This window comes from Sebastes umbrosus, chromosome 15, assembly GCF_015220745.1.
Source record: "Sebastes umbrosus isolate fSebUmb1 chromosome 15, fSebUmb1.pri, whole genome shotgun sequence".
Lineage (NCBI taxonomy): Eukaryota > Metazoa > Chordata > Actinopteri > Perciformes > Sebastidae > Sebastes > Sebastes umbrosus.
The window spans coordinates 18,982,609-18,997,347 of record NC_051283.1 but is presented as its reverse complement, the minus strand read 5'-3'; the positions used below and the strand labels follow the sequence as shown (position 1 = coordinate 18,997,347).

Sequence of the window (14,739 nt, the reverse complement as noted above, 5' to 3'; positions counted from 1 at the left end):
ACAAGCCATGAAATGAGGAAGGGGGGTTGTGTGGATTCACATGTGCATCTGTGTTGCTTCTTGTGTGCATGGGTGTGCTTTCTCCCATATGTGTATTGGTGTGTTTAATGAGTTAGAGCTGACTACTTTAAATTTTGCAGTGGGGGTTGTTTGTGAGGGCACGCCGCCCTGTTTGAGCAGCAGCTGTACAGCCAACAAAGCAGGCACCCCCAGGTTGGCAACGGGTGGCATGCTCCAAAGAATCTGGATGCTTGGCACATTGCCCGGTATGGCAAATGAATGCCCCCTGTTCTAGAGGGTGGGGGGGACAGGATGCCACTTGTTGACTTGTTGGTTGGTGCAAGTGTGTGTTGTGTGAGCAATACACAGATCCCTCACTGGTAACAAAGAGGCGTTACTTGTTTTTGTTTTTGCCGGGCGCTTTTGTTGTCCTCGCCGTTGTTGTTGTTTGCGTTGATCGTACGCCGCCGTGGGAGTCAATGAAGCAAGCTTGTTGACAGGAGCTGAGTGACTCTTTGTTCTGAAGCGGCGATCCTAGGCAGGCAGGCCGGCGTCGGCTGTCCTTATTGGTTGGCTGAGCAGCATTAGCGTGAAGCACAGTGACCGCAGGGTCAAGTCTGGAAGCTGCTTGTGATGATGTATGAGTAATTCTATAGGGTAAAGGAGGTGAATGTGTTTATGCATGTGTTATGTGTGCTATGAACACATAAAACACAGGTATAACACACACATTTTTATCCCCTTTTCTCAATCTTGTTCTTATGTGTGTCCTTCAAAAGTATTTATATCTCTCATTGGCAAAAAGCCAGATATTTCAGTTCTGCATGCAGAATAACTTCCTTTTAAATTACTCCAAAAGAGTCTGAATGAAAATATCGTGTATATATATATAGTTGCGTTTTTAAATTTATCACAATTTATTTCTATTAGGTAACTACTGGGCCTGTAGTTTTGAATACGTTGTTTGTGTCAAGCATTATCACAAATATATCTTGTTTTAACATTAAAACAACCAGATGTAATAATGCAGTTGCTTGTTGTTGAGGTCCTGCAAGAGTCCTTTAAAAAAGTTAACTTGTATGTAGGGCTGTACAATTAATTGATTCTTAATCCCGATCATGATTTTGGCTTCCCACAATTAAATGAACATGATCAACTACGATATTGACGTTAAAAATACGTGCTCCGCTAAAAGAAAACTTCCACTGCATATCCAATCAACTTTCCTGAATGTTGCAGCTGCAGTTCAGAGTAGAAGAATAATACACTGTATATTACTCGTTGTACAACAGAGAGCAGACGGGCAAAACGAAAAACCCTTATTTTAAGTCTTATTTTGATGCAGTTTTGTTAATTAGCAGGAATTTAGCACAACGTGACAGTGAAAGCAGTGCTCTGTTGATTTAATTTTTGGTAAAAAGTTTAGGTACAATTTTATTTTGCTTTTAGGAGATACACTGTGAATAAGGACCAGTCTTATTTTGATGCAAAGATTTGTACAAATTTAGTAGGAATGTAGCACAACATGGAAGCGAAAGCATTGCTCTGTTTAATTGTGAAAGTGCAATAAAAATAGTAAGTTAAAATTCAAATTGCAGCTCTCGCGATTTCAAAATGGCACTACTTCAAATTGCAATTTCATTATGAAAACAATTGTTAAGCCCTAGACTAAGTCATATGTTTGTTATGTTAGAAAATCTAACGTTCGGCTATGTCAGTGCAATGTCATCAATTAATAATCATTAACATTCCTAATCCTGGTCACATGCACTAGATGTGCTACAAATACTTCCTGGCAACAAAGAACCATATGAGCTAAAAGACACAGTTGGTCCACACTTTGACCTTTGACCCATAAAGGCTCAAGAGTCTTTATGCTTGACAAACTGCCCAAAGCAAGTAGGTTATGAGTTTCTGTGTGTGTGTTTGTGAGTGGGAGAGAGAAGGAGAATGAGAGATAAAGAGCAGGGAGATATGGGGGACACTTGGGGTATTTGTTCCGTGCACACACACACACACACACACACACACACACACACACACACACACACATATACACCAGCCTTGACACACGCAACTCACATTTCACAACCGATTTGGCATGCTTCACAATTTCCTGGCTCCGTGAAATGCCATCATTCATAAGCCCGGTGAAAGGAAGGAATTGCTGTTGGTTTTATCCGAGGAGTACACTCGTCATACACACAACACCTAATCTTCCCCGAGCCGGTGTAATCCATCTTGTTGTTTTACTCAAGTCTGTGTTTTCACAGAGCGATTTGCGCACCACTGAGTGTCCGTGCGACCAGCCTCTATCATGAGCGACACTCAATACTCATTACTCCTGTTTTTTTACCTCATTAATCTAAGTAAATTGCTCGCTGTGCATGTGAGTGATTGACTACGGTGCCGTTGCCTTTTCTACAGTCAACCCTAATCGTGTTACAGTGCTTCGAGATAAGGATCTAGATCATACACATACCTACAGACACACATGCATAGACACACACACACACACACACATACACACACTGGCCTGCATATCATACTCCTCAACGCTCCATTGGCATGGGCAGCCGTGTGTGTCACTCTGGCTGTGTTTTGGCCTTTTCTCAGTGTGTTTCTAAGAACCTGATGGCTTTAGTTACCTACAGCGATGTGTGTGTTGGTGTGTGCGTAGGTGCATGCAGGTATTCATGTGCAGAAGCATGCCATTCGTTGCTGTTGTGTAAGAGAAGAGATGATGTGGGGCTGGTTTTACATTGCTACAGGTGGGCGTTTTCAGATGGGAGAAATGCTTTTATTTTGTGATTGTCTGTGTCAGTGAGTAGTTTACATTGGTAAGTGTGTTTGGCGCGGGAATATGTTGTTTTATGTAATGCAGTCTTGCTGTGTGGAGTATGTTTGTGTGTTTGTTATTAAGTACTGGTTCGTCTCCTGGTTCCAATAAGCTTTTTGGCAACACGGTGATCTGAATTAAGGCCAACATGAAAATTTGTAGTTCTAATATGTTTATGATTAAGGAAGAAATCAGGGTTTGTTTGGTTTTTTTTCAATTTTTTTTTCAAATCAGTGGAATAGTGTGAAACCGGCAGCATTTTGTTTTGCATGGTGTGTATAGCAGCATCCACATGCTCATGCAGAATACAAACAAAACAGGGACCCACTCGTAAAAACATTGCTAAATAGCGTTACTGGTGGTCAAAATCTCCACTGGGTATCTTTTAAGTACTTACAGATGATTCTTCCTAAGGTGTCATGTCCTTAGAAACACTTGATGGCACATGATTGTTAATATTGGTGGGGGAAAAAATCGATTCACCTATGTATCGTGATTCTTTTTTTTTTACGATTTTGAAATAGATTTTTTAATGCCAGAATCGATATATTTGCTTCATTTGAGTCCATGCGGCGGTAGAAGGAAGTGACCGCTTTTATTATTGTAGTCTGAGTAACGTGACGTCCTATCCATTCAGTGTCTGTCAACCGAATCAACAAGCAGAAAATAGAATACGAAGGAGGGTCCGCGTGGATTCAACCTGCACCCTTACATATTAAATCCAACGTGGTAAACACTACACATACAGTAAAGTATGGAAAACACTGAAGCTTTCACACATTGCCAGGAAAAGCAGAGCTAGACATCCTGGCTAAAGCTGCATGCTAACTCTGTCATGGACAGGAAACGTTATCATATTACGGTAACGTGCGGTCAAGCCAGCCGTCAATCTCATCTCTGTGGTCAAATCAATCGACGCTACAACTGTACATGCTGAAAATCAAACATTTTTACTCTATCAATTTAGATATTTTCCAAAGTTAAAGTCCCTAGAAGTGTATGATTCAACTTTTTCCCATGGTCTGGTGTTAAAAAAGTTAATAAAAATAGCAATAAATCCTAATATCAAATTGCAATACTTGTAGAATCGCAATACTTAAAAATTTTAATACATATCGAATCGGCACCCAAGTATCGTGATAGTAAAACAGCCTTGTTTTATAACTGACCACTGTGCATTTTTGAGTTTATCCAATCTATTTTGGAAGGGCCTATTTAAGTCTAAGAGGCTGGAAAAAAATCTTGAACCATGTTGGACCATGTACTCCTTCATTTGAAATGTAAACATGAAAATCTTCAAAATGTGGGCTACAAACTTTTGCCAGCCAGAGCCCAGACCCCAACTTTATATCTGAAAAACTATATCCATTTGGTTTCCAAGTTTAGTAATATTTCTCTGATATTTTAGTAGGTAATTTGAATGAACAGTTGTTCTTACTATTAGTCTTTTTACCTGCAGCAGAAATGTATGACATGTTCATCACCCTGAGGAGGCATGTTTCTGTACTTTGCATCAACATTTTTCACAGCGTATTCTCATATCAGCGTTGTTACTAACTTGCGTACATGGTTCTCCACCAAAGCGCTGACTTAATCTTCTTTGCGTCCCTCTCCAGCATAGCTCCAGTAACGGAGCCCCAGAGAGCCATAAGGTGGAAGGCGGCTCCCTCAGCCCAGAGGCGCTGGAGGAGCAGCGGGTGGCGGACGGCAAGCGTGTTGGCCGGGACCCCGACACCCGATCAGTGTCCCTACTAGAGCAGAAACGCAAAGTGGTCTCCTCCAGCATCGATGTCCCTCACGCCAGGTAGGACAGCGTGTGTGTGCGCGTGCATGTATACAAGCATGCCAGACAGTTCTTTGACTGGAGAGTCTGATTCCTGTCTTACAGGAAGTTTGGCTTAGGTTCCCACATGCAAAGTTCATTGAAGGTTTATGACATAGATATGTCATCTCATAAATGTCACGGAGTTAATATGGGCTGACGTCCCATTTTCTCATGTGATCCTTGAAGCCATTTTATCAGAACACTGAATGCAATGTAATCTGACAGGAGTTCAGTTTTATTCCATTACATATATATTTTATCATATGCTGGCATACATGTCACACTGCACATCAGCGGTGTCAGTATGTTGGAATGAATGTATTGTTACTCCTATACCAAAATGTAGTTAGTCTAAGATTTCGTCCCTGTCCTAAATATTGAAGGGTTGTGTGCAAAATGTCATTTTTGGAAGAATCCCATGCTGTTGCCTTAACTTGCTGAAGCAATTATGGTTATGGTTATTTTAAATGGCATGCCTAGTCTGGTGGTTTCCAAAATTGTTAAAGTGGTGCAACATGGACTCAAGGCCATGAGAGTGAACTAACAGTAAATTGCATCGTTACCCTATTTGCTCCGTAGCAAAGACAGTTAGACATACTAGCTTCATAGCCAAAATAGACATAAGAAGAAATATGCTTGAAATTTGTGTGGGAGAAGCTTTCATGCAACACAGAGCCCAAAACAAATGAAAAACTGTTATTATGTTATGATGCATGAGCTGTTCCCTCACACATTCAGCGACTCTCTTAACACCATAAAAACACAAATATTATTGTAAAATGGTCAGCATAATCCAACACCGAAGCTCGTCCACAATGGGGCAATTAAACATTAATAGGCAGCAGTCCATGGCAGTGAAGAGCAATCTAATAAAGAAACAACACTTTCACTATTAAATGTGAAACACTAATACCTTGTAAAGCACCTCGGTGTTATCGAACATCACTCCCCCATTACTTGTCCTCGTGCTGCTGGAGGAGTCCAATCGATGGCAACTCGCTGAAAAGTACAGTAAAAGTGGCCCATCTGAGCCGCTTTATCACTGCATCCTGAGCCCAGCTTTAAATTTAATAGTTATTTGCTCATAAATCATTGATTTGCTTCTCTCTCGTTGCCCATTAAGAGGAGGAATCTCTTTTTAAACTGAATCTATCACATGGATTAGACAGATGTTTTTTACAGCAGTCCCACTCTAATTTGATCCTTGCATATAGGATAGCCATAATATTGATATATTTATATGGTTATTGTGGAATGGCTTATTGATCATCTCAGTGCCCTTGCACAAGTTCAGCTTGTTGCCTCAGCTCAGGGACGATCCCTTCATAAACCAGGTTCCTGTTTATCCTCCTAATGAGGCCACCTGACGACAAGATAGCCACGGGGAATGTCTTTTCCCTCAACATACAATAATCCTGATATAATGGTTAAGAGAAACCACAACCTGTAAAAAGCTTCACTTATTTTCATGTGTGGGCAGACAAACTAAATTTCAACAACACACCCAAGTTGTCTCTCTCGCCAAAAATTCCAGCAGCATGATGGAATTTAGTCATCTCCTCTTGCCCGGTAAGAAAGAAGGAAGGTAGGTATGTAAAGGTCATGTGTAGGGAGAAGGCCCCTGGAACAATCAAACACATCTTGGATGGTGTGTGTATGTTCTGTGTTTGATCAATGCATAACTTCTGCAAATGGTACAACCTGTGTATGCCTGCGCTAAATCAAACCAAATGCAAAACCAGACTTCCAAAAACTTAATTTCAGTCCAATTTGTAAAGTGTGCTCACGCAATCAAGAACATGGAAAGTTCATTCAGGTATGACCCGGAGCTCCTTCCTCAGATATCCCTATAGCGACCTCTTCAGTGCACACAGCACCATTATTTCCTTAAGATTAAGATCCATGGCTCTCATCCTCTGCACACCTGCGACCGATTTTCATCCCCGCTCTGGCACTGGGGATGAAATGGTGTCGCCGCCGCCGACCGCAGAGTAACGTTTATCCGTAATGGAGACAAGGGGGGGAGAAAGAGGCTTGGAGGGATGGTGGAAAGGGGACGCGGGAAGTAACAAGGTAAAAGAGTGAAGGCAATGTATGTGTGTGGAGAGGAGCACAAGAGGGTAAAGGAGTGTGTATGAGTGTGTAGCTGTGAGGATAACAGCAAAAGAGGGAAGAGAGAGAGACTGCCTGAGGATTTCAGTTCAGAGCTAACTCTCCAGAGAAGTCTGACCTTGAGGTTGTTAATTGCACTCTCAGAAGTTCCCTCTCTGCTGGTGATTTACCAAGAAAATGTCTGGCTGTTTGACGGCTCTCCAGGTCCCTTGCAACCCAGATACAATAGGTTTCCTACCTCACTGGGACTCACTGAAGTGCCCCAATGCCTCGTCTGCAATCATTGGGAAAATAGAGGAAAAATGACGTTAGACCTCGGGGGTTTTGTGTAGCTACATTTTATGGTTCTGTCAGTCGGTCCGGCTCTCATTACATTATCGAGTTGCCTCCTTCATCGTATTTGTTTACAGCACATTTACTTCACACGCATTTCGTCAGATCTTGCTCCAAAAATCAATAGGTGTCATTCCATGATTGACCTATTTTCTGCATTGCCCCAACTCCCAAATGTCCAAAGAAATAGTTTCCTTTATGAAATGTTTTTAAATGTGCTGTGTCTCGAAAATAAAGAGGCTGGAATTGCTCGCTGGGGCAGATTTCTGATTTGTTTTTACGCCAAATATATTGTCTGATTCTCTCTTTTCAGACATCTCTACTCATTGTCAGACTGTGGTTTCAGCCAGCTGCTGGGCCTTCTCCTTCCTTCGAGGGCTTATGTTTTCTCTATGCAGGAAACAGTCAATTGTAACAGGAGCTGGCGGGGGCAGACCAGTGGAAACGAATGGCTTGGCTTTTGACAAATAGTGTTCTGGGGACTAATTGCTAGCAGGGGAAGCGAAGTATAACCTTAGTTGAAGGGGAAATCAAGAGAGTGCTCTGCTTATTATTGCAAAACCCAAAAACAACAGATCTGAGGGTTCAAATCTTCTCATATTCAGACCGCCAGCAATCCCTTTCTAGCACGAAGCGAGGTTACTCACGTTTCTGAAAATAACTGGACCCCTTGCTGGTCCTCTATGATGCTGTAATTTTCTTCTGTTTTTTTAACACCCAAGGTCCAACACAATGACCACATTCAATCAGATTTATGGTAAAGGATGATCATTCCACGTAGCTGTAAATCAAAGCTTTATTTGATGCCAAAACAAAAGTTTGTTATGGTTGATTATTTTTATTGTTGATCAGTGTATTTGCAGATCACTCAGTTCACTATGCTGAGCCAACCATGTGTTCCACACTCGGAGCCTGCATGGTGCATCAGCCAACTCAGACATGGAACGGCCCCAAAGACTCCCAATCCTGAGCAAAAAAGAGGCCCAAAGGGACTGTCTAATTATCGTTTGTCTTTTGATGAAGCGGCATGGCTTCATAATCCGCTTGTTTTGCCTCTGCTCCTGGTTTTGTTAGTCTTTGTGGTCATTTCACACCTTTATGGAACACTGCTAGTGATATTACTCTTCTTGCATAATGTGTTTGTGTTTGTGGCGAAGGAGCGAGTTTCGAAACGAGAGAAAGGAGGGGATTATGGGGCGTGTGCACAAGAGCAGTGTGGGTTCTCCAGAGAGTGAGTGACAGATAGAAAGAGAGAGAAAGAGCGAGAGAAATGCCTGGCGTTTGCCAAAGAAAACAGTTTTCCTTGTTTGGATGCCAATGGTGTTCAGAAACCATGCGATTACCATCTGAAAAGACAGCTCTCATGATCTCTCTCTTTCTCTCCCTCTCATTCACTGTCTCGCTCTCCCAGACTCAGTGTGCTATTATCTGATTGGACACTGAGTTTTTTCCTGCTACCATTTACTTGACCAAACCAAGTGTGTTGAGTCCAATTCTACTCTATCAGATTGGCCTAACTACACGAAGCTAAAAATATCAAACAGAAATGTGCTTGTATTTATATAAAGAGGACATTGCTCAACATGTGTAATAGAGGGTTCTTGTTTTGAGCCACTTTAATGGTTTCCAAAATTCCTAACGTTGTGGGATCTGTCACAGTGACAACTTTAGCAGGCAGAGTTTCATGAGGGAAATTGATTTAGATTCATTCTAAGAAAAATGGCAAACAAATGTAACCACATGTGGTTGCAGTGTGTGTGTGTGCTGGCTGCCTAGTATAACTTTTCTTATTTATTACACACTGTTAATAGGTCCTTCCAATACGCCATTGTCTGTGTTGTAGTGTGCAAAACCTGTGTAGTAGGGGTGAGGAATAAACGATTCCAAGATTTTAAATTATTTTTTTTAATGCCAGAATCGATATATTTGCTTCATTTGAGTCTATGCAGAGGTAGAAGGAAGTTACCGCTTTTATTGTTGTAGTCTGAATAACATAACTTCTAATCCGTTCCGTATCCTTCAACCAAAACAAACGCAGCGAGCCGAAACGATAAAGTAAAAAACGACGGAATGTGCACGTGGATACGACCTGCACTCTCACATTCTAAATCCAAACACTACACATACATTTAAGTATGGAAACACTTTGGGTTTCTCACATTTCCAGGAAAAGCAGAGCTAGACATCACGGCTAAAGCTGCATGCTAACTCGGTCATGGACAGGAAACGTTATCGTATTGCGGTAACGCGCGGTCAAACTGACATTTATGTTAAATGCATTCAAACGGCCCCGATGGAGCTGACCATGGCTGCATAAAGGGAATGGAGCTGATGGGGAGAGCTAGCGACGGACTTGGCAAAGTTAGTGGAAGTATACACATGTGACTACGTCTGGTTTTCAAAATAAGGTGTTAACAAAGGGAACTGTATATACAAAGTACGTATATGGAAATATGATTGATTGGATTGTATTCACCAGAAGTATAAAACATTATCTGTTATAAATTAAAAAAGAAAATACCATTAATTTGTGAGGGAAATGTCTTTATTCTTTGATTTTTGGGTTGCTGGAAAGAAATTCATAAATAATGCCTGACAATGACTGATATATTTGACTTCAGGACAACTCTGACTACATACATGCTGAAAATCAAATATATTTATTGTATTAATTTCGATATTTTCCAAAGTAAAAGTCCCTAGAAGTGTATGGTTCAACTTTTTCCTCATGGTCTAGTGTTAAAAAAGTTAACGAAAACCGCAATAAATCGTAATATCGAATGGCAACACTTGTAGAATTGCAATACTTAAAAATTGCAATACATATCGAATCGGCACCCAAGTATTGTGATAGTATCAAATCGGAGATAGATGTATCGTCCCAGCCCTACTGAACAGTGACCAGAACTACATTAGTTTTCTAAACAGTTATACAAAGCACTTTGCAAAGAGGTAAATAAAGTCAACAGTTTGAGTGAAAGCTAGACACTAGCTTTAAGAAAGGATTTAAATAAATGTACAGATTTAGCCAGCATGAGCTCATCACAACAGGTTGTTTCATTGTCTCGGAGCCCTGAGGGGAAAAAGCCGAATGTTGTTTTTAATCTTGGCTTAAGAGCAGCCAGTAGGGACCGACCCGGTGTCCTGAGCCAGGGCTCATGTGAGCTTAAAATGTCTGTGATCATATCTTGGTACCAGGTGCATTTGTGTTTTAAAAGGGATCAGCACAAATCTTAAAAAATCAATTCTGAGAGTGTCAGGTAACCAGTGCAAACATGCTAAAATTAGAGCGATATGATCTCATTTTAGTCAGGATTACACTACATCATGTGCACCGTTGTAATATCAGAGCCATTCTCTAACCTCCCACTTCCATCTTTAGTGTTTCAGTGTAATATAACTGTGAGTATAATGGGACAAAATGAGATCTTGAGATGCAAAGGAGAAAACCAGATGAGACAAAAGCACCTTGTGGGCCGTAGATTGTCGTTGCGATTTCCTAGCATGACATATTTTCTTTAGGCTCATTAAACAGTGGTCTGTATGGATTATTTAAATATCAAATCAGTTTTTATTGGCTTTTTCTCTCTACTTTGCTTGCTCTGTTTAACAGGATCCACCGGAGTTTGTTCATGGCTTGAAAACCACCTCAGTTGACTGTACTGAACCTCTAATCTCAGATACAAGTGTTGAGTATTCACCCACCCCGCTGTTAACTCAGCTTTAGATTTATTGCACATGGACTAATCAAAGACAAAAGCCCTCACTCTTTGTCAATATCCGCGGCACACTGGTGAGAGCCGCATCGAGTTGGTCCGCGCTGGCTCATTGGATAGGTTCTGGCTCCTGAGAAAACGACCACCTGTGATGCCGCAGGAGTGAGATTGTGAGTTTACATTTATATGCAAATTGGCTCTTTAATTAAGCGTGCTGAATATCGGTGAGTGTGAGTGGGGGAATGCTTAACCATGGATTAGTGGACGGTCGGCCTAAATTCACTGCGATCTTTTGCCAAAGCACTGGACTGTGGCAGGGCATGTGTAGGCAGTGTTGATGTGATCTCAATCCAGGATTTACATTCACTTAAACAGCAAAAGACTTCAGAGCTACTTTGTTCTTTGGCGTACATCTGGCATGCTAATTACAATCAGTTATTGAGTTTTTCCTTCAGTGCATGCAGTTTAAATGAAATCCACAAAGTCTACAGTTTATCTAAATAACATATTTGACACCGTAGAAGTTGTATACTGATTACTTTGACGCTAGCAGTGGAATTGACTCATAATGTGTAACATTCATTTTGAAGCCATCAGCAGAAATCTATTTGCAGTTATTGATGCCGTAAATAAACACAGCGATTTTTGAACACTCTTTATCGCTGTCAAGGGATCGTGACGAAATGTGTCGGCCTGACAGCACCGATGGCATGAATCAACAGATGAATCAATCTAAAGCCTCACAGAAAATGTCACTAATATGCTAATTTGTCCCACATCGATGTTGTTGTATCTGTATGGTGGTTTTGTGTTCAGTTATCTATAATGCATAGTGCAGGGACTCAAAGCCGATGTTTATGTGACAGTGGGATCTGCTGCTTCGGACTAATCCATAGTCCCGGCTTTAATGGACTGATGGCACAGAGTGCTACAGGAAAACAAAAAACTCTAATTGATTCTATCGACGGACGCGCATTATGGTCATCTACGGTATATAAGAGGTGGTACCCATTGACAGCAGTGTCTCCGAGTTCAGTGTCCAAACAGAAACGCTAATGAGGAGGTGAAATTAGTGAACTGAACATCCATTGTCTATGGAGTACAAAGTGAGAATTTAACCTTGACTGGGCTGTTTAACCAGCAGAATGTGTTAAAGTCAGCTCCTAAAATGATGAGGAAATGTATTAAGATCTTTTGAGAATTCAATTTATAAGGTTTGTCCTAATATGATTCAGTTTATGCTGAGAAGTACAGCACTCATGTGACACTAACTGTTATTTGTGTGAAATTTGAGCATTACTCAAATGATCTTAATTCAGTTGTTATAGGCACAGACAAACACTCCCTGTCACTACACAGCATCTTTGCCTGAATGTTAGAACATGACCATATTGTTTAGTAATTTTGTTTTTGTTCTGACAGAACTGCGTCTAGGTTATTGTTTGAACCTAGTGATTTTATTTGATCACTTGTGTTTCATGTTTTTTATATTAAATTGAAGTCAATTAACTTGTTTTCCCATAAAGCAGTGGCTCATTAGCCATTTGTGTTTATTCGAGACATATATTCAAGCAGATTTTTGTATTGGTTTTTAGGGCTGCAACTAACGATTATTTTCACTGTCTATCAATCTTTTGATTATTATCTTGATTAATCGATTAGTTGTTTGGTCTATAAAATGCCAGAAAATTGTGAAAAATGTCAAAGATATTAACTTTACTGTTATAGAGGAGTAAAGAAAGCAGAAATTATTCACATTTAAGAAGCTGGACTCAGAGAATTTTGTTTGTTTTTTTCTTAAAGAAATACTTTTTTACCTTTTTACCTAATGGCAAAAAAAGGAGAGCTAATTCATGTTTGTATTTTACTTTTAAGAGTTTTATCTTTTGTGCTTGTTCCAACAACAAAGTAGAAAAACACAAAATTGCACATAAAGACATAAATCTTATACAGAATGTAAAGCATAGGGACTGCAAGGTGATTAATTGTGTCCTTCCTGCCATAATTTAGCATTAATAATACTGTACTGACCCTGGCAAAGTTTTGGTTTGGGGCAAAGACATTGTGACACGACGGGGGGGGCGAAATGCTCCTCAAGTGTAACCTATTAAAAACAAACCCAGCCCGCCAGAACTACCTCCTGCTCTCCACATTATTTCTAATTATGCCCATCAATTTTGAAGCTCCATTGACCTGCCTATTTTGAATTATTGATATCTGTCAGGCTGACAGGCTTTATTAATTAAAATGGAGATGTACTAATTAAGAGCACGGCATGAGGGTGTCATAACTGTAGCCCCATTTTAATTTGAGTGTCGCTCATCAATTTTATCGCGGTTTAGCAGAGTGGGCGCGGCGTGAGCGAGGGGTGGGTGGAGGTACGGTGGAGGTGCCCTCATATGCCCTCACATGTGTGCGATTGTGTGTATTTTTTCGGTTTTGTGCGCTAGCCATCGTTTGATACCACTCCAACGTTCCACTTTTCAGATTGTCCTCACCGCCCGCTTTTCATCCAGATGTTATAATGACTTTCCTTTCTTTGTTCATGACAGTTTGCATGAGAACATTAATCATTCTTTGTCTTAATCCAAGGAGATAAGCGCAAATTAAATTCAAACACTGGCCATCCAACAACAGAACATATCAGTTCCTCCCATGAGCTGCTCGCCACATATTTGTAATGTGGGGCCATTTAAATGTACTTTTAATCCATTTTTATGAAGCGCAGACTTTTTTCCAGAGAAGTGATATTAAAAAAGACAATATTTGAGTGCCTCAGTTACTTGTCATAGTCTCACGCAGACACATTTTAAAAGGGAACAATGTGATTCCTCCCAAAGGGTCGCCCAGATGAGAGACTGTCTCAAGGACTTGGAAGGAAACAATGGAAAACTGCTGTGAAGCTTTGTGACTGTCAAATAGTTTAGTGTGGCTTGTTCAGTGTGGTTCAGTACATCGGTTTATCGTGTGTGTGTGTGTTCATTATTCTAACCTATGTGTGTTTGCAGGGACATTAACACACATGTGTTATGAATTTATATCAGCTCTGCCGTATTACTCACCAGTGGCATCTCTCTCTGTCTCACATGCTGCGAGCCTGCATGGGTCATGTCAGGTCAGAACACAGGTGTCTCCGCTCTCCAAACAAATGTTGTGCAGCCACTCAGAAAAAATCTCCCCTCAAGCAATGTTTTTTTGTCCACCTTCGATCCTGTCAATAGCTTCTGCTCTAGTGTAATGACACTCGAGTCATTGATGATGAAAGGACACCAATTACCTGCCAGTTAGCAGCGTGGAAGGACAGGATATAACGGCATCCTGCTGAAGAATTGACCTTGAATCCTCAAACCGCCCAATGTTATCAAAAGAACCCGCGTTGAAAGCATACAAGGATATTATTGTCAGGATTTGAGTCATGCTGTAAAAGGTTTAAAAGTAGTCTATTAAAGCATATTCCTGTGAATTTTACAGTCATAACCACAGAAAACGTAAAGTATTGTAACATTTGTAGACTAAACCGTGCTTTCATATGATCCTCACTGAATCAAAGGCATGATGCCCGCAATGCTGTTAACTCCCAGATGTGGTACCTTCTGGTCTAACAGATGTATAAAAGATATTCACACCGCGGGAGAGGCTATAATGTGTTTAGCGCGGTGGCATGTAATTTCACCTCCAAGACAGCAGATCATTTTTCTCACAAGCGGCAATCATACAAAGTTAAAGTGGTGATAATGCAACGTGCATCGAAGGACCTTTCAGCACAAATCTGCTTGATTCGCTGTTAATTGTTTTGCCAGAATCGTGTTCAATGACATGAATAACATCTACAAGAAAGCGATTTGCCATGCAGCATCTCAACAGTTGGCATTCTCCGAGTTCTGCTCCACACTGTTGAATCCACCGCACAGTTA

General features: G+C 40.7%; 1 protein-coding gene across 2 annotated transcripts in view; it reads left to right on the top strand.

The window, feature by feature from the left end:
• Positions 1-14,739, top strand: part of znf704 (zinc finger protein 704) — a 53,630-nt gene that overhangs the window by 2,472 nt on the left and 36,419 nt on the right. For both annotated transcript variants that reach the window (XM_037794141.1, XM_037794139.1), the window contains exon 2: positions 4,456-4,643. In XM_037794141.1, the coding sequence (XP_037650069.1) occupies positions 4,456-4,643 (188 nt within the window). The remainder of the gene's footprint in view (positions 1-4,455; positions 4,644-14,739) is intronic.